This window comes from Dunckerocampus dactyliophorus, chromosome 6 (genome assembly GCF_027744805.1).
Source record: "Dunckerocampus dactyliophorus isolate RoL2022-P2 chromosome 6, RoL_Ddac_1.1, whole genome shotgun sequence".
In the NCBI taxonomy this organism is placed as follows: Eukaryota; Metazoa; Chordata; class Actinopteri; order Syngnathiformes; family Syngnathidae; genus Dunckerocampus; species Dunckerocampus dactyliophorus.
The window spans coordinates 24544750-24566505 of record NC_072824.1 but is presented as its reverse complement, the minus strand read 5'-3'; the positions used below and the strand labels follow the sequence as shown (position 1 = coordinate 24566505).

Sequence of the window (21756 nt, the reverse complement as noted above, 5' to 3'; positions counted from 1 at the left end):
CTATTTTGTTGTCTTCTTGTGTCTGCTGATGTATTGTAATGTTTCCTGACATGTATCCACCAGACTACAGCATATGAACGACACGCTCATGCACATGGTTGCATTGTGACGCTTCATTTAAAATTAAAAGCAAGGAGTTGACACCTGTAGCCTAGCTAGTAGATAGGTGTTTGCATTCTTTTTTCTTGGACCAGCTTTCAGACACCATGGCATAATTCATATTTAACTTAGATAATTGCCATGTTCGTTTCGAATAACGGTTATAGGCTCCCCAGCAGAGAGGAATTCAATGAGATTCATTGTTCCATAAGTGTATTGCTTGTATTTGTTTCTGCAACATACAATCTACAGGTACTGTATATCTGCATCACCGTGATGACTTTCACAGCATAACATGGTGAAGAGGTTTTTTCTTTTGATCGTGTAAAGTATACCACAGTAATGTCTGTCTCAAAGTCTTCCAGACACAAACACACTTCCCCTCTGCAAGCCCACACATGCATAAACAGAACAGATGAACAGCAGCGGACAAAACAGATCCATCAATATGCTCATACGCTTCTGTGATCATAACATGCAACCTCCACTTTCACTGCTTGGTGGTCTTTTCTCTTGCATTTCTTCTCTGCGGGGTAGCAGAGAGAATAGAACACCAGCCGCCCCTCAGTCACGAACTCACCTCCCCCACCTCCACACACCCACACTTTCTCTAGTGTATCTAAGCGTCAGGTGGGTTGGTGGGAAGAGCGTCGCCCTAATAATGTGTCCACAGCAATCCCCTGGAGCGAAGCTATCACACAACACGAGGGTTGACCTTACTGGCCAGTCAAGGGGCATTATTGTCCTGTGGCACGCTGTTTATATTTTAGTGGTTTTCCACCACAAGAACTTGAGGGAAACACCAGATGGCGTGATGGTTTTACACAAATGGTCTAACGTGAATGGAAGAAAATTGTAGTTGAAGTTGGCGCATGCTGACCTTTGCCTTAAAAGTCTGGAAATGAAGACAAGAGGCCTCAAATAATATTTTGTGAGCCTTGTGCAAAACATAATCAAATCACATATACAAATAAACTTCATAACACGCTTTTTGTACTTACTACTACTATTTGTCAACTATTTTCAATAAGTCTCACAATAGTGTTGCTCAAAGAAAAGAAGTGCTTACAAGTGTACAGCAGCGACCGCACTCGGTACCGCTTTACTTTGAAAATGACAACCAGAAAGTAAAAACCGCAGTTTTTGTTTTACGGGGCACTAAAGTAATGTACCTCACAGTCACTGCTCCTCTGCTCTCACCACTTCAAGGACAGCAGTTCTTCTCCAATATTCATTCAATGATATCCAATATCCGCTTCCTCTTTACTGTTTGCTGATGACCATTAGCATATAACCAGTTGAGAGGGGTCATGCCTAAACATGCAGCTGGTGCTGACCCTCGACCCCCTGACCAATCACAACAGAGTAGGCACGGTTGAGGCAGCAGGCAGCTGAATCTGAGCGTTCCGGCCAAGAGGAGAAGGATGTTTATTTGCCCTGAACACAACTTGAGATTTATGGAGTATTTTTCACAGCTCCCACTTGAGGCTTGATTTTAGGATGTGTAGTGAAGCATGAATTTTTACAAAGCTGTCCGCCGTGAAGTGGTGGGCGTCATCTAGCTAGGGCACTGTCATTTCCATGAGGAAGGAGATTTTTCCTTTGTGTCAGGAAATCCTGGAACTTCAAAAGCGATGGTTTGAGCATCTTGGAGCAAACAAGTGATGGAGATTATAGATTTTTCGCACGTTTGGCTATCATGAGCAAGCTTAGACATATGATAATGGTTTAATTTGATTTAAACATGCATACAAATTACAGTGGAATACATCACATATTACAATTCACAATTCCACATGTCCAAAAAGGAGTGGGAAGAAGCAAATCTTATTTAATCCTACCCCCTCTCTGTTTCACATCATTTGCTGATATATTTGCTCACTTCCTGTATTCCAAATGGACTCTTTACTAATTTTGAAATAACCTAAGAAAATCATAAGGTACTATATCAATGTGGTACAATAGGAGTATAATCACTATAGATAATTTATGTAACATTCATAATAAATATATAATAATAAGTGCTGAAAAGGTCAATAGTTGACGGAAACATTGTTTGTTGTTGAGTGAGTACAGACAATGTAATCCTTCAAGTAGTCCTAGGAAATGAAGAATACACAGCAAATTGAGGAGTGTTAATTTTTTGGTGTTGATGAGAATCTTGAAGTTGGAGTGTGAATTTTACACTATTTGGAGTTGATCTAACACTGCATTTTCTTAAAAATGTTAAATTTAACACTGGATCATGAAAGTGTTGTAGTTAAAATGGAGTGTTGAAAATGTTCAAATCTTGTTAGTGTCACAATAAAGACATTCAACACTTCCACACTCCATTTAACACCTAACAGTGTTCACTGTCTTAAGCTCCGCCCACGGACATTTCATTTAGACTCCACCACTCACTTCACGTTGCTGAAATGAAAAGCAGATGGAAGAAGTTGACAATTAGGAATCATTTTGCATCAGTAGGTAAGTAAACGTTTAAATAGATGAACTAATGAATTGTGTTGTACCTTGTTTACACATAAAAAACGTTAGCCTTTGGTGTGATATTTAAGACTAAAAAACTGAGGCACCTGTTTCCACCCAAAGCCTTTGCTAATGTTAGCTCGTGTTTTTGCTAAGTTATATTTTCTATTTAGTGTTGCTGTGAGCTGAATCGGCACTGCCTGTGCAACATTTGGCAAAGTAAGTGAACGCTACGTTACATCTTCATTATACTGTCTTCATTTTGAATAAGCTAATGGCTAACTAGCTAATTAGCACGAGGAGCCCCCACATGTAGGCCTGCTGGCCCCCAGCAAAGGACTTGATATGCTGTACAAGATACAAGATATCAAGGTTGGGCAACTGTAATTGTTACTTTAACTTAAAAATAATTGTCAGGCGTGTGTTGGAAGTGAACTACACAATTTTTTTTTAGAATGATGCATCTTTATTTTTCTTCTTGATTCACAGAAAACCTTTGCTGGAGTCTTACATGAATGTGGTAAGTAATATCTTTTTTTTAAAATCAAGGCATAATAAGCCCTGCAACTGTGGCAATTCCATATTTATTTTATTATTTTAGTAGGATGTTTTATATTATTATTTTATTTATTCTTATTCTCAGAGGTGGATGGAGATGTGTAGACTCCACTATCCCTTCACCCCAGTTATCGCCAGTGGTGGTGAGCCTCCACTCTTGCCGACTACATCCCATTCATTGGGTTCAACAATTTATCCTTCAGCCCACAAGAGGAACCCAACAGAACCAATGGATCAGGATGAAGCATGACAGGTAAGCTTTGAGTAAATAAATGTAAAATTAATATTATCAATGATACATAGTGTTTTTATGCATGACATTGTTTTATTGAAAAATCCTCTTGAATTCCCATGAACACACTATATCATTTTAATATTTTTGGCAGAAAGTCGGTGGTGTTTTGAGGGCCAATCCGAAAGGTGAGGAAATCTTCAAGGAGTGCAACAAGACTGAAACACTAACCGATGCAAGGTGTAAACAGATGGTGAACATCCTGGTTGCAGATATGATGGAGCTGCATGGGTAAGAAGAACTTCCCCCTTTCCATTAGAACAGTCATTCCATGTAAGACCATGTACTGTGGGAATGGTTCTGTCTGTGATCATTAACTATGATTTGTTTTGAAAGGAGGGTTCCGCCATCATGTGTGATGAGAAATTACGCCCTGAGAATTGTGACTTGTTTTCCATACCTCAAAGATCCATTCTCCAAACCTGGATATGTACGTGTCTTTTCAATGTAAAACCCAAAGTACTGTTTTTGTTTTTCCTTTAGGTGTGTAGTTTGTATTCAAATCTTGTTTCAAATATGTTCATAGGATGCTTAGCTTAGCTGCAGTGGCTCAAGAGGTAGAGCAGGTCGTCCAGAAATCGTAAGGTTGGTTCGATCCTTGCGCCCAGTCACTGTTGTGTCCTACACGGCTCTCAAAGCCGTTCCAAGACTGTTTCTTCATGATGGTCCAAAAACCAGAGGAGAATATCTGTTAACTGGTCAACAGCTGTTTGGTGAGGAGTGCAGGGAGGGGCTATCTACAATAAGACATTCAACCGATGAATCCGTGGTCAAAGAAGATGAGAGCAACTTTCCAGTATTGACAGAATATGATCCAAGCGGAAGATGTATCATCGTCTGTCCTTGATGTGTTCACTCGCTTCCTTGATGTTCCAGGATTGGTAAGGAAATCTTTAGTATTTAGACTAGTTCAGTATTGGATTACCCATTACGTCAACCATTTGTAAACCTGTAGGCCTACAGTATTTGAAATATTCATGTCTTGTTTCGAGATTGACCAGGATTTCTCAATGATGTTTGCTGATGAAGTATCTCAGAGGTTCCTGGCTAAGTGGTCAACTGTCTTCAAAGCAGAAGTCATTGCAGACTGCAAGACTCTCCCGCAAAAGCGGAACATTGATGAGATGCTGTCAGGAACTGAACCTCAACCTGATGACAGCTGTGGTCAGTAGAAACAGTTCTGTATTACGCAAATAACTTCAAATATTTATTTCCTAGCTGTTTTAAAAATGATTTTTTTCCTTTTAGGCTGGGGCAGTGATACATCCTCCATCCTTCTACTCCTGCATCTGCTCCCTCTGACCTCTAGAGGCCAGGAAAAAAAACAGCAAAGATCAGTTTGTCAAGCAGCCAACCATCTTCTCAGATATCTTAAGGTATGCAAAGGTCCATTTTTACATATCAAAATATGATTTCTGTCTCAAAGCATTCATTTTAGGTTGCAGATGTTCTTGAATCGGCTAATTGCGTTGATTCAATGTTGTATCGTAATAAGGTGTGCTAAACGCCTGAGAAATGGAAACCAGGCAAAGGGGTTTTAATTGTTGTTGTTGTTGCCCTTTTCAAACACAGGAAGGAGCCAGTGTGACCCCCTTCCAAGACTGTTGACTCAAGACAAGCATTTCTCCTCTGCATCAGTGAGCGAAGGTGACATCCAGAGGGTTTGCATGATTGACCAAAAGCCGATTACATGCAAGGCATATACATTTATTGCAGCTTTTGATGAAATGTTCAAAGCTCACTATGTCTTCAGTCTCTCGTATGGTTAAAAATGGATAAGAGCAAACATTTGGGTCTGAATGCTGCCCAGTCATGGTGTCTTCTATGTAACACTCCACTTCTATTTGGTGATGGCATTGAAAGGAAGAATGATCACTGGAACTTCCTCCTCCTTTTGATGCAGATTGTCAACATACCTGTAGTGTTCTCCTACACCATAACTGATGGAATGATCCTTTACTTGAAACATCTGATAAGTGACCCCCACACTCGGTACAAAGCATTGCTTCCTGGTAAGAAGTTGATTCCCAAGCACCGCTTGATGATACACTATCCAAGATGCATACAAAAAATTGGCCCTCTTTTCCAGACGTGGTGAATGCGTTTTTGAAGCCAAACACAATTTTTTCAAAAGGAGTGGTTAAAATTTTTAAAAATCTCAGCCGTTTGTCGTGGCCTTTCACTATGAAAATTATTATTTTAGAAGATTTGAATTTGGCCCTACATCAAAAACAATCTGCAACTTGAAAGGAGGGGAGGAGCGTGGTCAGGCATGATGTCTGCAAGCATCTTCAAGTGTGTCAAGTACCAACTGGGTGAGAAGTTACGGTATAGAGCACCATGTTGGTGTGTTCATATGTACTGGATGTAGCTTTGATCTACCTGTGTTCAAGAAGATCTGTGATATAATAAAACACAAAGAATGTGCTTTCATAATAGCTGTAATGTAGAAACAATGTACTATGATGACCCGTTTAACGCGTACTGCAAAGAAGACCAAATGCTTGAGTTTTCTGTCATGTGTTTAAATGAACTGACTCATTTCAGACCATTTGACAAGCAGTGCTCTAATGACAAGTGTCAAGGAGCATACATACTGTAGTGCCTGCTGTTATTTAAGCTACTGTCTGTTGGAAATGAAATGTTTTTGAATAAAATGTATGAAGCAGTCAACTAGTCATTTTTTAAAAAATTTTAAATTTTATTTTGAAGTAGTATATTAACACTTTTATAGTGTTAATGTTGCAACTCCTTTTGAGAGTAAAATGACACTATAAGAGTCAATAAATGACTCTTAAGAGAATTAATTTGTGACACCTCACACTAGTGTTAAAAAAATGCAACACCGGTTGGTGTCGAGGAGTGTTAAATTTTAACTATATAAATAGTTAATATTGACTCTACAATGGTGTAAAAATGCCTACACTTTCAAAAGTGTTAAAATAACACTTTGTAGAGTGGACCCCATGGGACACTTTGAAAGTGTTGAGATTAACTCCTACAGTGTCAATTTAGGCCTGCTGAATTTGCTGTGTAGGGAGCAAGTGCAGTGACAATGACATAGCTTTGGATGTGCACAGGTGTTCCGGATTCTTCTTCCTTGTACTGTACTCAATCCGTTCCATAATTTGATTCCCTGAATGCCATATTTCCGTTTTTGGGTAGCAGGTTATTGTTTGCTTTATGCAGAATTTTGAAGGTTTATCAGATCAGTGAATGTTAAGTTTACAGTTTCCAGTTAGCAAGTAAAGTGTACTTCTATAATTATTTCCCCATATGGCCACACAATAAGATGCAATAAGGTCATCATATTTGATATTCAGCATTAGTAGACTTGACTTTTTTGTATAAATGCTATGTGGTCTTTTGTGTGTGTTTTGTTGAGCTGCAGTGTAGATCATTTTGTATTTAGGCACATTGCCAATGCTGCAGTTATTTAACTTTATACTGTTCTTCCCACCCTTCTACTCTTCCTTCTGCAGAACCTCCACACTCGCTTTGTGGACTGTGGACCCAGGCCCCTCCTCCTTCCACCTTCTTCCTGTAGCCCTACAATAACACAGACAGTGGCCTCAGTAAGTGCTGTTTTCCTGCCTGGACCCATGGACCCTCCCCATAACTAAACAGAAGCCGAGCTCATTTTACCTCCTTCACCCGCCCAGACTAGACCTGTCACGGCAAGACAAATGCTAAACAATATGTGTCATGAGCAAGAGGAGCTCCACACGTCCTTCAGATTGGAGTAAAATATACCTGAATGTTTATTCCCTGATATTTTTCACATTTTATCAACTTTGTTCTTTACTTTCTTGGTATCCATCCATCCATTTTCTATGCCGCCTACCCTCATTAGGGTTCGCAGGGGTATGCTGGAGCCTATCCCAGTTGACTTCGGGCAAGAGGCGGGGTACACTCTGTACTGGTCGCCAGCCAATCACATGGCAACTTTCTTGGTATTCTTTGTCATAAACTGCCTTTAGGGTAATCAAGAGCCAGTTGTTATCAAGAATAAATGCTGACGTTGCCATGGGCACAATCTAAGCACTTCATACTTTTAATTTGAGTTCATACAATGAATCATGTCAGGTTATTGTGGTCCCTATTGAAGCATGCATACATTCAACATTCGGTATGTACAGTCATCCCTCTCCACATTGCGGTTCGAATTTCACGGCTTCACTCGTTCATGGTGTTTCAAAAATATATTAATAAACAACTCGTGTTGTTTTGCGGTTGAATACGGCTTATATGTAAACAAATATATACAGTAGACGCCCCTACAACGTAAATAATCCGTTCCGAGAACGTTTCCGTTATAGGGTTTTTACGTTACACGTACATGCAAATAGCCTAATCCGTTCCAAGATCGTCCCAAACTCACCCCTTTGGCCCTTCAAAATATTCAAGAAGAGATTTCAATGCACGCAAACTAGTTTAAGGGCGACTACGATGAGGAAGGGAGGTTGAAGCGAGAAGCCTGTCTCTCACACAAACTCACGTACGCGCTGTATAAGTCAGCCAATGAGACGAGAGCGTAGGCGGTGCCCCGATAATCAGCCAATGAGAGCGTGAAGCGTCAGAAGGCGTCACCAAGTGTACTCTGTTAGTCATGGAAAAAGTTTCCCTCTCTCTGTCGTGCGAGCTATTCAAATCGAATTTCTGAACTTGCACCGACTTGACGCTTTACGTTATATGGAATTTCTTCCGTAACACGATGCAAAAACTTTACATAAATTCTTTACGTTCAGTGGAATTTACGTAAAAGGAGGTTTACGTTATGCGAGGTACTACTGTATTCATATTTAAGCTATTGTTACATATTTTCTGCCTACATTAAGCATTTTCAAGTATAAAAATGGCTCAATGAACTAAAATACAATTATAAGGAATTAAGAAGACGCATTGAAATTTTGATATGTAGTGTTCTACACTTGTCACTAGGTGTCAGCAATGTTACTTTAAAGTTTGGTGAAACATACAAGTTCTAGAATTAATAACAGGTTTTTAATTCTCTCACAACAGGGACAACAAGAATAACATAATAATCATGATCATAATAATAACATGGACTACCGTTGCGGCCATAACCCATGCCAAGCTAAAACTCAACTCTGAACCCCTGACATCACATCCTGTCCTCCACTCATCTGGGACATATTTACTGCAACACACATGAGCGCGTGTTTTATTTACGTCTTAAATGGCTTATTTCCTGTGATTAAATCTATACTATATTGGATAATACAAGTGTAAAGGTGACTCTCGGGGTGTTATTTCATGTCTAGAGGGTTCTAGTAATATTAAAACCCGTATTTAGAAGGTCATAAAGAGGTTTTTTATACTCTTAACTACAAAAATATTCAATTTATGAATAAGGAATTCTACTTAGAGGAAGTTCTTTCATCACAGTTGGGTGTGGAACCAATTAACCACGATTAACAAGGGATTGCTGTATTACATTGTTGCTTTCTGATGACTTCTTGAGTCTGTAAGGTAAAAGACTACCTGCTAACCTTGAAAACAATCAACTTTAATCAATTCCAACAATCACTTTATCAAAGAGACGGATCAAGAAAACTCAATTCATTAAAAAAAAAAAAAACTCTGTAATGTTTGGGGTAAAATCAAGTTTGCATAGTTTGGATAAACTGGCACGCGGCTTTAAATTGCAAATGCATCATTTCCAAAGCTGTACATCTTTTTTTTTTTTACCACTTTATTGTGTAATACCAACAGCAGTTTAACGACCCCAAGACTGCATAACAACCTTAAAATAACCAGAAAAACTGAAATCTCTTATTGTTTACATTTGATCACACGAGAAATGAATCAAAGGATGCCATTTCATTTTGATTTATTTAACCTAGAGCTTTCAGCATTCCTTGTTCAATCCACACGTGTTTGGCTTTTCCGATAGGAGCTCTGGTATGGCACTCTTGAGGAAAAGACTGACGAGTTATTACGGAACTCTTTGTTCCAGAATGGGCGGGCCTGGCCAAGTGAAATACCCAGGAAGCACCTCTAACACGTGCCGAAACATGGCAAAGAAATGGAGCACGAGGAGCAGAGATTTTACGGTTATTTTTAAGGTGAAGGTGAATGATGAAAGAATTAGCCAAAAGTGCCGTGGTCTCCTCAAATTGAGTAGTGAGGTGCTGATACATGAGCAGAAGGCAATCTTTCACAGAGAAGCTGAAACACATGTTTGACTCTCACGTCCCTGGCAAAGTGTCTCATCGTTGACGAGTGTGGTAGCAGTGGTGAGAGCTGGCACTAGACAGTCTCTTGGCACGCATGCAAAGCACTGCTTTCATACATCATATTCATAGATACAGTACAGCCATAAACTGGGCATTGACCAATTCATCCACGTGTTAAAAATGCTATATATATTTACATTATGTCAATTGTAAAAATACTATTGAGCAGTAGTGGTTCTCAACTAGTCTGACTGCAAGCGAATAGCACAGACAAGAACGCAAGATGCATTCATGCACATCGAGTCATTACACTTTTTTTTTTTGCCCAGGCAAAGACATCCGACCCACTTTTGGGTCGTGAGCCACCAGTTGAGAGTCACTGCTATTGAGCATAAAAGAGTTGTAATTCATAACTGGTGAAAGCCATGTTTTTGTGAAACCTCTTACATGAAAGCTGAAAGTCTACACTTCAGTCACATTGTGATTGTTTAGATCACAAATCCAGTGTGGTGGTGAATAAAGGAAAAATCATAAAAACTCTCATGTTCTGGTTTATAGCTGGACTTAATGTGTTTTGGACTTGGTTGTGATTATGGCTTGAGATGCGTTTGGTTGTGTTGCCAGGTTTTTGTTCAGTATTTGTGTGGTTGTCGTCAAATGTTATATTTCAAAGCATTTTTGACAGTTCAAATCAATGAAAAGAAATAAGCCTACATACACTGACTAATTATAACCAGTGTGCGGTGAGGTTCATGGCTGGTGAAGCAAGGACTCATGTGGAGTTTTTTTTAATGTTAATACTCATGCTCATTAACAGTATAACAGGAGAGAGCATAATTAAGATCAATAAGAGGATAACAAGAAAAAGAAAAGACTAATTAACTTTTGCTGTAAAAAAATGTTTTAAAATGGTTTTCAAATACTTCTTACCCCCATTTTTAAATGTTTATTAACTGAAAAAAATTTGTGTTGTTACATTTTATCTGTATATGAAGTACATGCAGCATTATCTTTTCCAGGAAAAGTTCTGATGCTTTGTTGTAAAAGTCTTATCACCTCCTGGTGAGCTTGGGATACTGTAATCCTTTGTTTATTGCGGCTAATTGGTTCCAGACTCGAAAAGTGAATTTCTGCGAAGTAGGATTCCTTCTTTATAAATGGAATATTTTTGTAGGTATGCCATAGAACACCTATTTAAATACCTGTCTAAATATGTTTTTTTTTTAACATCATTAGAGCCATTTAGACATGAAATAAGACCCACATAGTCACCTTTGTATACACTTGCATTACCCAATATAATCGATATAATTAGAGAAAATAAGCCATTTAAGACTGTTTACCTAGTAGGGGAGCAGAATCAGTGGAGGACAGGAAGTGACGTCGAGGGTTCAGAGTTGAGTTTTAGCTTGGGCTACGACTGCAACAGTAACCATTATGATATAACGTATTACTATTACGTTATTATTATTGAGCCTGTTGTGAACCTACAATAAAAGCTGGTCAGGTCCGGTGCTTCGGTGTGTGGTCTCACTGAACAATTACTGACACCTAGTGACCAATGTAGAATGCATATTTTCTGACTAATAATAGGCCACAGTCAACCACAAAACAGCGATCATTTATTAATGAATTAATGTTTGAAAAATGTTGAGGGAGTGATGTTTCAACCACAGTGTAGCGAGGGATGACTCTATAATCCACTGGCTTGCTAAACGACAACAACAAAAAAACGCTGGCTTTTCCTCTGTGGAAGAACGGCAGTGACAAGCACCTTCCAGCTCGTGCATGCCTGACCCCTTCAGGATGCAGCGGTACTGCAAGTGCTTCCCGTATGACATTCGTATGTATTTTATTGTCCGATTAGCAAGAATAATGATGTCACACTTACTTTAAAGATATTACACGGTTTTGTAGAAAGTCATGGTGTGTAATAAATGTTTCCGCAACATTATATTATTGGTGACAGGCAAGCTCGCTGCAGCCTCACTTGGTCAAGAAATGTGCAAATTTGTTTTATGTTATCATTATTCTTTTTATTTTTTATCATGACTGGTGAGGCTTTCCTTCCCTTGACTGCACATAACATTACAACTACCTTCAAAATCTAATAAGACACTAACACAAGAGCTTCAACCATATTGTCAGTTGTGATTGCTTGTCAGAAAATGACGTTTAATTGTGCGTTGATGTAGTTTGCAGTGGTGTACAACTGCACCTTACCATACTTTTCTGAGTTGATCTCATTTTAAACTAATGAGTCATTGTGTGAGTGTCAAAACTGAACATTAGTTTGGATGCCTCTGTAGTATTGGATCTCATTAAACAAACGCTAACAATTGTTTCCAAGTATGAATTGTTTTTTTTAACATATATAAGCAAAATAATAGATGGATAGATACTGTATCAATCTCCAAGAGAAATGTGCACTTGTAGCATCTTCTTACAATAAAAAGATGCAGGTGACATCCATCCATCCATTTTCTATGCCGCTTCTCCTTATTAGGGTCGCGGGGGTATGCTGGAGCCTATCCCAGATGACTTCGGGCGACAGGCGGGGTACACCCTGGACTGGTCGCGGTAAAATGTGATAAAAAACTAAAACCAAAACACGTGACAGCATCAGAACATAATACACAAAGTGCCAGCGAATTGATAAAACATCATCACAGAACACAAGCAGGTCTTTCCATTATCCACTGATAAGCTCTCAGGGCACACGCCAAATATTGAAGGTTTTTCAAAAACCTAACAAAATAATTTCAATAACGTAACAAAATAACTTTCTAAATTACTAATTACTTTCCCTGATAGCTAATTACATTTAAGGAGGAGTAGTTCCGTGACTAATTTAATTACTTTTCTAGAAAGTAACTAGTAACTATAAGTAATTGTAATTACTTTTTGAATGTAATATGCCCAACTCTGACTATGACTCAGTTTAATACATGTACTCAGTTTAGTACATGGTCGTTTGTGGCATAGACATAGATGAACGCCGCATCAAGCGCTGAGACGTACGTCAAAGTCGCCGCCATATTGGATGTGTCAAGGCTGCGCTGTAAATGAATACAAGTAAATGTACTTAACTCATAAAGCGCCTTTCTACAAAGAAATGTAAGTTAATACCTCTCGTTTATACATTCACAAACGCACTAATATACTTGGGAAACAGTTAGGCACCAAAAACAATGTGATTGTTTTTGTTTTCCTACAATGCCATTGTGATTGTTTTGGGTGCCTAACTGTTTCCCAAGTACATCAGTGCGTGTGTGAATGTATAAAAGAAAGGAATTAACTTAAATCTCTTGTAGAAATGAGCTTTATGAAAGTAAGTACATTTACTTGTATTCATTTACAGCGTAGCCTTGACACATCCAATATGGCGGCGACGTTGACGTATCGCAGCAGTGGACAAACCCACTCGCTGCGGCGTCTATCTATGTCTATGGTTTGTGGTATTGCATGAAGTGGAAAGAGGAGGCGGAGGAGGAGCAGCAGCAAGAGAGAGGAAGTTCCAAAACTTTTTTTTCCAGTCCAGAGAAAGATTCATGGAGACGCTCCGTTAGTTTTTCAGAAGAACGGGGAAACCAGAGGAAACTTGGGAAATATAAGCGTAGACCACAGCGTCAAAAAGTGGATCCTTCTTTACTGGGCTTCTCCTCACATGAAATCCGAAGCCAAAAAGTGTATTTGCTTTGGTCCTGAGTGGTTTGTTCCTTCCCAGTTTGAGAGGACTTCCACCATCAGAGGCGATGCGATGTGAGTGAGCTATGCCTTGTGGAAATGGAGCGACTGTAACCAAGCGGAAACATGGCGTCTACGGGCCCAGCTTCTACATTTTCTCCAGTCTGTTTGTGGCCCTCTGCTGCCTGGAGCCATGGAGCCTCGGCTCGCAGGCGGCAGCTGGGAAGAGCTGCAACCCCTGTCCTGTTAACTGCAGCTGCACGCCAGCGGGGCACCAACAGTCCTGCGTGGTCAACTGCTCCAACGTCGGCCTGGAGAGGGCCCCTGGAGCGGCAGACATTCCGCTGGCCACCAGTGTGCTGTAAGTCACATCTCATCCACATGGATGCAAATGAATATTGTTATTAATGCGTTAAGTCAAGCTGCTATCCTCTAATGTCGCACATAGTAGGCAAGCAAAACAGACACGTTGCTATTAGTCTTACAATATTTAATTGCAATTGCCAATTAACCCACCGTAAACATACATTAACAATCCATTTTGATTACTACTTACTTTGACTAGGATTGGCTTCCCAATCAAGCAACATTTTAGTACAGCATTTCTGAAAATAACGTGATCTAGTTTGTCTTCTTGACTGATGGTCCTGTTAAGTCCAATGTTACATCAGACTGCAAATGAGGGATAAAGTGCCCCAGCCTAGGAAAATTGCACTGCATAACAGTATTGTTGTGTAAACGTTACTTCACGAAACTGCATTCAATTACGATGTGCAGAATAATTCTATTTAAGGAATCATTTTTTGTGACTCAGCCCTCTAGTTTCAAGGCCATGTTGCCAGAGTCAATTTTTTAGTGCCTGCATGTGATTGCCAGAGTCTATTTTTTAGTGCCTGCATGTGATTTCTTGTTCTTAAAGGAAAACTGCACATTTTTGGGAATTTTGCCGATCATCCACAATATGAACACATATGTCTTTCTTGTTTCTGTACGTTCTAAAGATATAAAAACAGTAAAGCCACAGTAAAGGTTACTTTAGTCAACATGTAAACCATGTAAGAAAACCAATAACCAATAATGTATTTATTTTAAAAACATCTTTGGAATATTAATGCGTTTACTTAGTACTATGTAGTAAATGTTGTATATTGTTTTTGTTATGTACATTTAAATAATTATACTTTAGTAACATTTACTTAAGCAGAATCAGTAGATCACATTTTGAGAATACCAAGGAAAATGTACTACAAAGTTCATATGGTGAAGTCAGAGGCACTCACAAGCTCTGGTAGCTTGCTGGGCACTCATGGCTGCCGTTGGCCAATGACCCGCTCTGCTGGGACGAAATGCATTGTGGCTAAAAGTTGAAATAGCTGTTGTTTGTTATTTTAAACTCATATTTGATACTTGTCATGGAGCCTATGTTATTATTAGTATTATTTCTTCTTCTTATTATTATTATTTGAGTGTTAATTTGCTGTGTGATGATCTTAGCGCTCTTTGTAAGATGACACCCTTAGTCAGACTGTTGTATTGAGTAATGACCTCCTACGATGTCCAATGGTTTGACAAGCGCCTCGAGTGCGCCCTTGTAACTCGTGAGTGGCTTCTGCTAAAGAATGAGCTACTGATTTGTGTAGGAGAGGTCACAAGATTAGACATGTTCATAAATTAGCTGCACTGTTGGGCTGAAAGTTAAAAAATGCACTGAATATTACAGCCTATGATAACTAAGATATTTCTGTAGGGCGTTTTTAATAAACAAGTAGGGATTACTTGAAAATGTAATTTGCAAGCACAGTCTAAGTAAACATAATGACACATTTTTAAGTGAAGTTGTATGAGGTAAAGCAATTAAATCTTACTTAAGATGTTTTTTTGAAAATCATTCTTAAAAGGCAAGGAGAGCTTGCTTGAGAATGATGTGTAGTTTACATAAGAATGACACTTGTAATATTTACTCAGATTGTCTACGTGGAAAATGTTACTGAACTTTTTTAAGGTAATGTTACTCCACATGTTTTTCAGTGTGCATGTAATGGGAAACACTTATTCCGCCTATAAAGCCTTCTGAAAAAAAACTCAAAAAGTGGCAAGAACACTTCATTTATATATAATGTGACGTGCATATTAACCAAGCTACAGTGGTATTGTTATTATTATTATTATTAACATTGTTATGCCGCTCAAGCTACGTTACTGGTGTGTTGGTACCTTGCCACAGCACAGCGGCTAGCTACTAGCCGGCGAGCGACTAGCTTCACCACACACTCGCCCGCAGCGCATCAGCACTGCGCTCTCAATGCCTCAGACCACTACCAAAAAGGTAAGGTTACATACTGGCGCTGCCGTTACTGATGCTGTATTTTTATTTTTGTGTTTGGAAAAGTTAACGCTAGGTGTAGGCGTTCGTTTCCATGTTGCTATGTGAAATCAATGCGCCCAGGGAGGAAGTTCCGGCAATGCTTAAAAGGAGCAAAATATGGCAAAATACTGTCAGTATTGCATGTTATCAAGAATGTACCTGTTACTACATGGTTACAGCATGGATATAAAAACATAAAACCTTGTTGGAGGTTTTTGGAGGTGTTTTAATAGTCTTTGTAGGCAGCACAGGTGTGTCCCATTACGTGCAAGTAATGAGCTGTCTCATTTTATCTGTTTTTATATCTTTAGAACGCACAGAAAAGAGAAAGACGTGTGTTCATGTCTTACATAAGGATTGTGGAGGATGGGCAAAATTCCAACGAAGTGCAGTTTTCCATTAAGAGTGAAGCTGGTCACTAGAAAAGTAAAATTTTGTGGCGTAGATCCTTTCGCCTTTCCTCCGGTGCTGTTGCAGCAAGAACATTGTGTTCTAAGCAGACGGAAGCCATATGTTTTCAATTATTTATTTCCCCTCAAACCACCGACTTTTGTTTAACGTAAACATGCAGCATATATGCGGAAATCTCAGACACCAGAAGAAGGTGAGATGACTGACTAGGAACTCCGCAGACTGATCTGACCTTACGTATTTTTACTTAAACCTTGCATCCCTCAGCATGAAATGAAATCATTAATATTAATTACTTTCATATGTTTGCGAAAATAATGATCATCCAGTGTGAAACTTATGTTAATCTTGACATTTATTATTCATTTCGACAATGGTGTGCTTGTTTTACTTGATCTACTCGGTATTTGGGAAAGAAGCCCATGTATGATGGCATGCATCTTCAACACCATGCAAATTTGTGGGGTTATTACATCATGTCTTCCTGTAAATAGAGGCCAGCTGATATTACTTACAGTGTATAAAACGAGGGTTATAAATCCTCTACCTGAATATTTGTCGTACTTTTTAGTAAACCAAACCAAACAACCGCATTGCTAATTTAACACAAAATCTTTGCCCTTACGCCTTGTATAAACAGCAAATGCTACGCAGATGTTAGCAAGCCACAATGTTTTTAATAGTGTCATGTATTTATGAACATACTGTATATAAAACAGCTGGAATGGCATATACTGTACGAGGTTATGGCTTTCGGAGCAGATGTTGCTAAGTTTTGCATAAACATGAAGGCATCATAGTGGGTCAAGATTGCAGCGATGTTTCACAATGCATGTACTCTCACAAGCTGTTAAGAACAATAACATTTTTTGAAGTTTTCAGTTAACATACACAAAATAAGAGCCTAGTGCCCCTAAAGTCATGCTCAGTACAAAATGGCTTAAACCATAAGAGAAAAGTAATCAAATCAACACCACAAGAAAAACACAGTGAACACTGGCAATCTCCGTTTGCACGTCGTCATGTGTCCGCCACGTATAATTAAAGTGCGGATTTGTTGTTTGGAACAGACAGAATCGGAGTCACGGTCTAGCCTTTAGCTTGGTTGTCATGCTACTGCTCCGACTGTGCTTCCGTCTCCTGTGGCGGCGCCTCCATTTCCCTCTAAGGTGGCTAGCGGTGGCACATAGGCGAGCAGTCTGAGATGATCCGGCGTACCTCCAAAGCCTACATAATCCACACTGCTTTCCTGTTGTAATTCCAGTAAGGATTTACGACCATTTTGATCAAGTTGACTGTTGAAAGCTATCTTATGCTGTACTGTATGCTGTATTATTATGTTGTACATTTTATGCGCCTATATAATTGTGTGAATGCTCTAACAAGATGAATTTACACAAAGACATGTTTTTTATGTCACCTGCTTTTTAAAAAAATTTTTTTTACAAGAAACAAGCTGTATAAAAGCCTTAGAAGGAGCTCGCTTTTCATCTTGTCTCCTCCAGACAAAGCCATCATCATAAAATCACCTCTGAAGACACACACATGCACAAACACATACACAAAATACTTCAATATTGATTAAAGCTAAATTTATTCTTGATCAAAAATCACTCCACACTGTTCTGTGGTATTACCAGATCTAAGTTATTGTGTGGAGTTATGGGGTAATAATTATAAAAGCAATCTTCACTTGCTGAAATACTTCACTCTTCACGCTAAATGTACTGCAAAAAAGATCGGTGAGGAAAATTCTTAATGCCGCGTATAGAGAACATGCAATCCTTTATTCTTAAATAACATATATTAATATTTGCTGACTTAGCACATTTTCAAACCGCTAAAATAACGCATAAAGTTAACAATAACTTGCTCCCAAAAAATGTCATGCAACACTTCGCTTTAAGAGAGGAGAAATATGATCTGAGGAAAAAAATAAACTTGAAAGACTTACATGCGAGAACAATGCTAAAAATCCACCTTTCAGTATGCGGAATTAAATGGAGCAAGGAACTCAAACAATGCACCGAGATGAGCGAATTCAAAAAACAATACAAGCAGTTGATGTTTGCTAAATACAAGGTAGAAGAGTCTTGAGCTTGCTTTATTATGCTTGTTTGTACTGTATTTTTATTCATTTATTATTATACTGATTATTATATGTATCGTTCTGTGAAAAAATTGTAATAATTACATCATCATATTGTTACATTACCTTATTATTATTCTATGTGTTAAAAATCACATCTGGGATACAGGGAGTGAATAATGTGTGCTGAACAAGATGTGGAACGGATGGGGGTAGGATTAAACAAGATTTGCTTCTTCCTACTCCTTTTGGACCTGTGGAATTGTGAATCGAATCATGTGATGTATTGCATTGTAATTTGCATGCATTTTCAAATCAAATCAAATTAAACCAAACCAAACCAAACCAAGCATTGAACGCATTGACCTTGTGTGAGGGGGTTTGTTGTGTTACCATGGCAAGAGTAACTTATTATGTTATGACATCAGTAATGGAGGCGCAGACATTCCAGTGAGATAAGGGAGAGAAGTCCTGAAAGATACCATCATCTTTTGTGTTTTACAAGCAGACTGATTGAACAAGCGAGTTTACATGCCAATCTACCACTATTTGGGATACTGCAGAACCACAATTTCAGGCAAAAATATTCCCTAAACATCACACAAAAATCAAGAGGCTGCGCCCATCATTGTGGTTATGCGATTTTGAGTTGACTTTAACCTTTTAAACCACAAAACTGGAGGTCCGAGTCTGGACCTAGACGGTGTACAATACGGACCTGGACCTACAGTCACAAAATTATTTAAGTATTTTAAGTTTTGACCGGACGTTGCTATTGCGCACAATGTGAACTTCAGAGTATTTCCCGGTTATTTCTCCATTTTTTTTGGTGTGTGTTAATATTCAGACAAAAACTAAAGTGAGTCATTGCTTTTTAACATGATTTTCGATTTCGCACTGATTAGACTTAGTATTCAGTGAGTTTTAGTGTAGCGGAATAGTAGTTCGTTGTGTTTACGTTTTGTTGTTTTTTTTGTTCTATGAAATGATTCATGACATACAGTATGCAGGTCTCAGACTCTTTGTGACTATTTCTATGTTTTCAATATTTGCCTATTTGAGGGGTCACCAACGTGGTGCCCGCGGGCACCAGGTAGCCCCCCACGACCACACGAGGTGCCCGCAAGCCTGCTTTTCATTCAGGTTTTCAGTTAATAATGAAAGAACAGTAGAAAGAAATGCATTCTGAAATACAAAATGTGAGTTTTGGACACCAGCATTTTGTTAATATTCTGTTAAAACAAGTTTATTCGCTTTGTTTGGGTTTAAAATAAGCTCTGAAAATAAATGTTCCAAAAATGAGTAGCTCTTGGCCGTTTTCATTTTGTAAAAGTAGCTCTCACAAGGAAAAACGTTGGTGACCCCTGGCTTACGGTTTCAATTGTTTCTGTTCTCGTAAAATTGCTGAGCTATGTTCGTCTGGTCATGTGGATGTATAGCATATAACCTCTTAGTATTTATCATGGGCATGTTGAACATGTCATAAAACGAAGGTAGTATTGTAGAAATGACCCTCAATTTAAGCTCTTAGAGGGGGGGTCACCACATCCTGGTTTTCATTCAGGTTGCATTTAATTATGTGAGATACACCATGTGAGAAAGAAATGCATTCAGATATACAAAATGCAGATGAAATGTTTTAATGTGATTTGTGGATGCCAACATTATGTTAATGTTCTGGCAAGCAAGCTTACTCACTTTGTTTGGCTTGTAATAAGATATGAAAATAGATATTACAAAAATTAGTAGCTCTCACAAGAAAAAGGGTTGGAGACCCCTGCCCCAGACAATCCATACGTGTGAATCATTGTGGGACTGAACATGAAGTGAGTCATGCTTACACTGTGATGATGACCAAGAAATGTTATGAAATCCATATGCCACTGACATTTATCCGCCTGATGACATTCATAGCTCTCTTTCTCTTTCTATTTCACTCACTGCATTGTGTTTTACATGGAACATCTTCACATGAAGGCTGTCATTTATTTTCAGTATGAGGCTAAACATGCTCAGCTATGGTGTTTACATGGGTAATTACCGCAATAATGACCTTAGTCATGAAAAAGTACACAACCTCTCCCACTATGCTGTGTAATGTGTGACCGAAGCCACTGTAGTTGCTGGTTTGGTTGATTTGATTGCTGTTTTTACCTTATTGTCAGTGATCGGTGGGTGGAGAGGAAGGTTTTCTGCCACATTAGGCCAAGGCGTAAATTAGTTGTGTAAGTGTACGTACTGTATTTCCACTTGCGCATGCATCTTTAGAATGTGAACAAATCATCAATTTACAGAACATTGTGTATCTTTTCTATCTAAGTTATGGTGTAGTAAATTGCATGCCTCTTTTGTAATAGTACATACAGTACACATCCACAATTGCCTATTATGGGATTTATATACTGTAATTGAATGAAAGCTCCCTTATAGAACAGAGATGTGGTTATTAAGTTCAGGGTCAAACTGTGCGTCACTCTTTGAGTAAAATGGTAATTGAGAAAGAAACATCTCTCTGGTCTGTTTGTTCTCTGCTGTTTTACATCTTCTTATTTATACATTGGATAAATTACATTGCGAAGCACAATGTGAATGTAAGCTAAATCCTAAAATGTAACCTAAATTTGCCAATTTGTTTATAAATAATATACTTCATACTGTACAGGTGGTCGTCGGTTTACACCGTTCCTTGTTATGACGTTTCATGGTTACGAATGCACTCCCATAAACGAATTAAAAGCGCAATGTTGGTCCGTAAACTGGAGACTGGCTCAAGAACTTTCTTTTTACTCACTGTGTACTATGAAAACAAAGCATATTTGTAATGATCCACAATTAAAATAAACATGAAACAGATTAATTGCCCAGAGTTATTTGACATTTAAAAATATAATAATATAGAGATACAGTATAAAGAAAAAAGCAGCGGCATTGGAACTCGTTGGCGCCAAAGTAAACATATTGGGTACCTTTACATTAATTTAATTGGACATTTTTGTTTTTCTTCAATATGAGCAAGATCCGGTACTAGCGAGAGTACTCGCTCTACACCGATCGCTTTTCCTCCTCTGAACAACTTTGACACCCCCCAAATTCCCTCCACATCTGACAGCTAATCAAAACCGTGTGAGACTGGTACAATTGTCTCTGGATGTGAACGCGTCACTCACCAGTGTAGCTGGTCACACGTAGCAAACCCTGCACGTGTTGGCGACGAGTTTTCGCCAATCGCAGTTGTCACAGTTGTTATGTAAGTTGTTTGTCACCTCCCGTGTGTGGCGCCCATTACACTTAGGCGCACCACCATAAACTGTCGGAGCAGCACTTCCGCTTTCCGTCAGCATCGATTATTGACATTTATGAATTGATTAATAATCGTCAATGTCGGCTTTGCGATGTGTCTAAGAATCAATTATTTCCCCCACCCCTATTACCCGGATGTTGTAACGATGGCGAGGAGGGGGTTCATCAACAATCTCTTTATTCCAAAAACAAAAGAGATTACTGTCGGTCGAACCAGGCCAAAACAACATCAGCAAACTCAAGTGTCCGCCTCGGCCTGCACCCACCCACACACAGTCAGGACTCA

The 21756-nt window shown here is 38.8% G+C and overlaps 1 protein-coding gene and 1 long non-coding RNA gene across 5 annotated transcripts in view; both read left to right on the top strand.

The window, feature by feature from the left end:
- Positions 1-2055: 2055 nt before the first annotated feature.
- On the top strand, positions 2056-6376 carry LOC129182276 (uncharacterized). 4 transcript variants are annotated; one of them, XR_008570617.1, is made up of 10 exons: positions 2056-2568; positions 2742-2940; positions 3058-3088; positions 3212-3379; positions 3513-3649; positions 3755-3848; positions 3945-4299; positions 4411-4582; positions 4667-4794; positions 4991-6376. It is a non-coding gene; the product is annotated as an uncharacterized LOC129182276 (long non-coding RNA). The 4 variants fall into 4 exon arrangements; XR_008570614.1 differs by having other exon boundaries at positions 2058-2568; positions 2742-3088; positions 3945-4003; positions 4125-4299; positions 4991-6374; XR_008570616.1 differs by having other exon boundaries at positions 2742-3088; positions 4448-4582.
- Positions 6377-13079: 6703 nt separating this feature from the next.
- Positions 13080-21756, top strand: part of pkd1a (polycystic kidney disease 1a) — an 80226-nt gene continuing 71549 nt past the window's right edge. Inside the window, exon 1 of the mRNA XM_054780319.1 lies at positions 13080-13666. Coding sequence (XP_054636294.1) covers positions 13392-13666 — 275 coding nt within the window. The 5' untranslated portion in view covers positions 13080-13391. The remainder of the gene's footprint in view (positions 13667-21756) is intronic.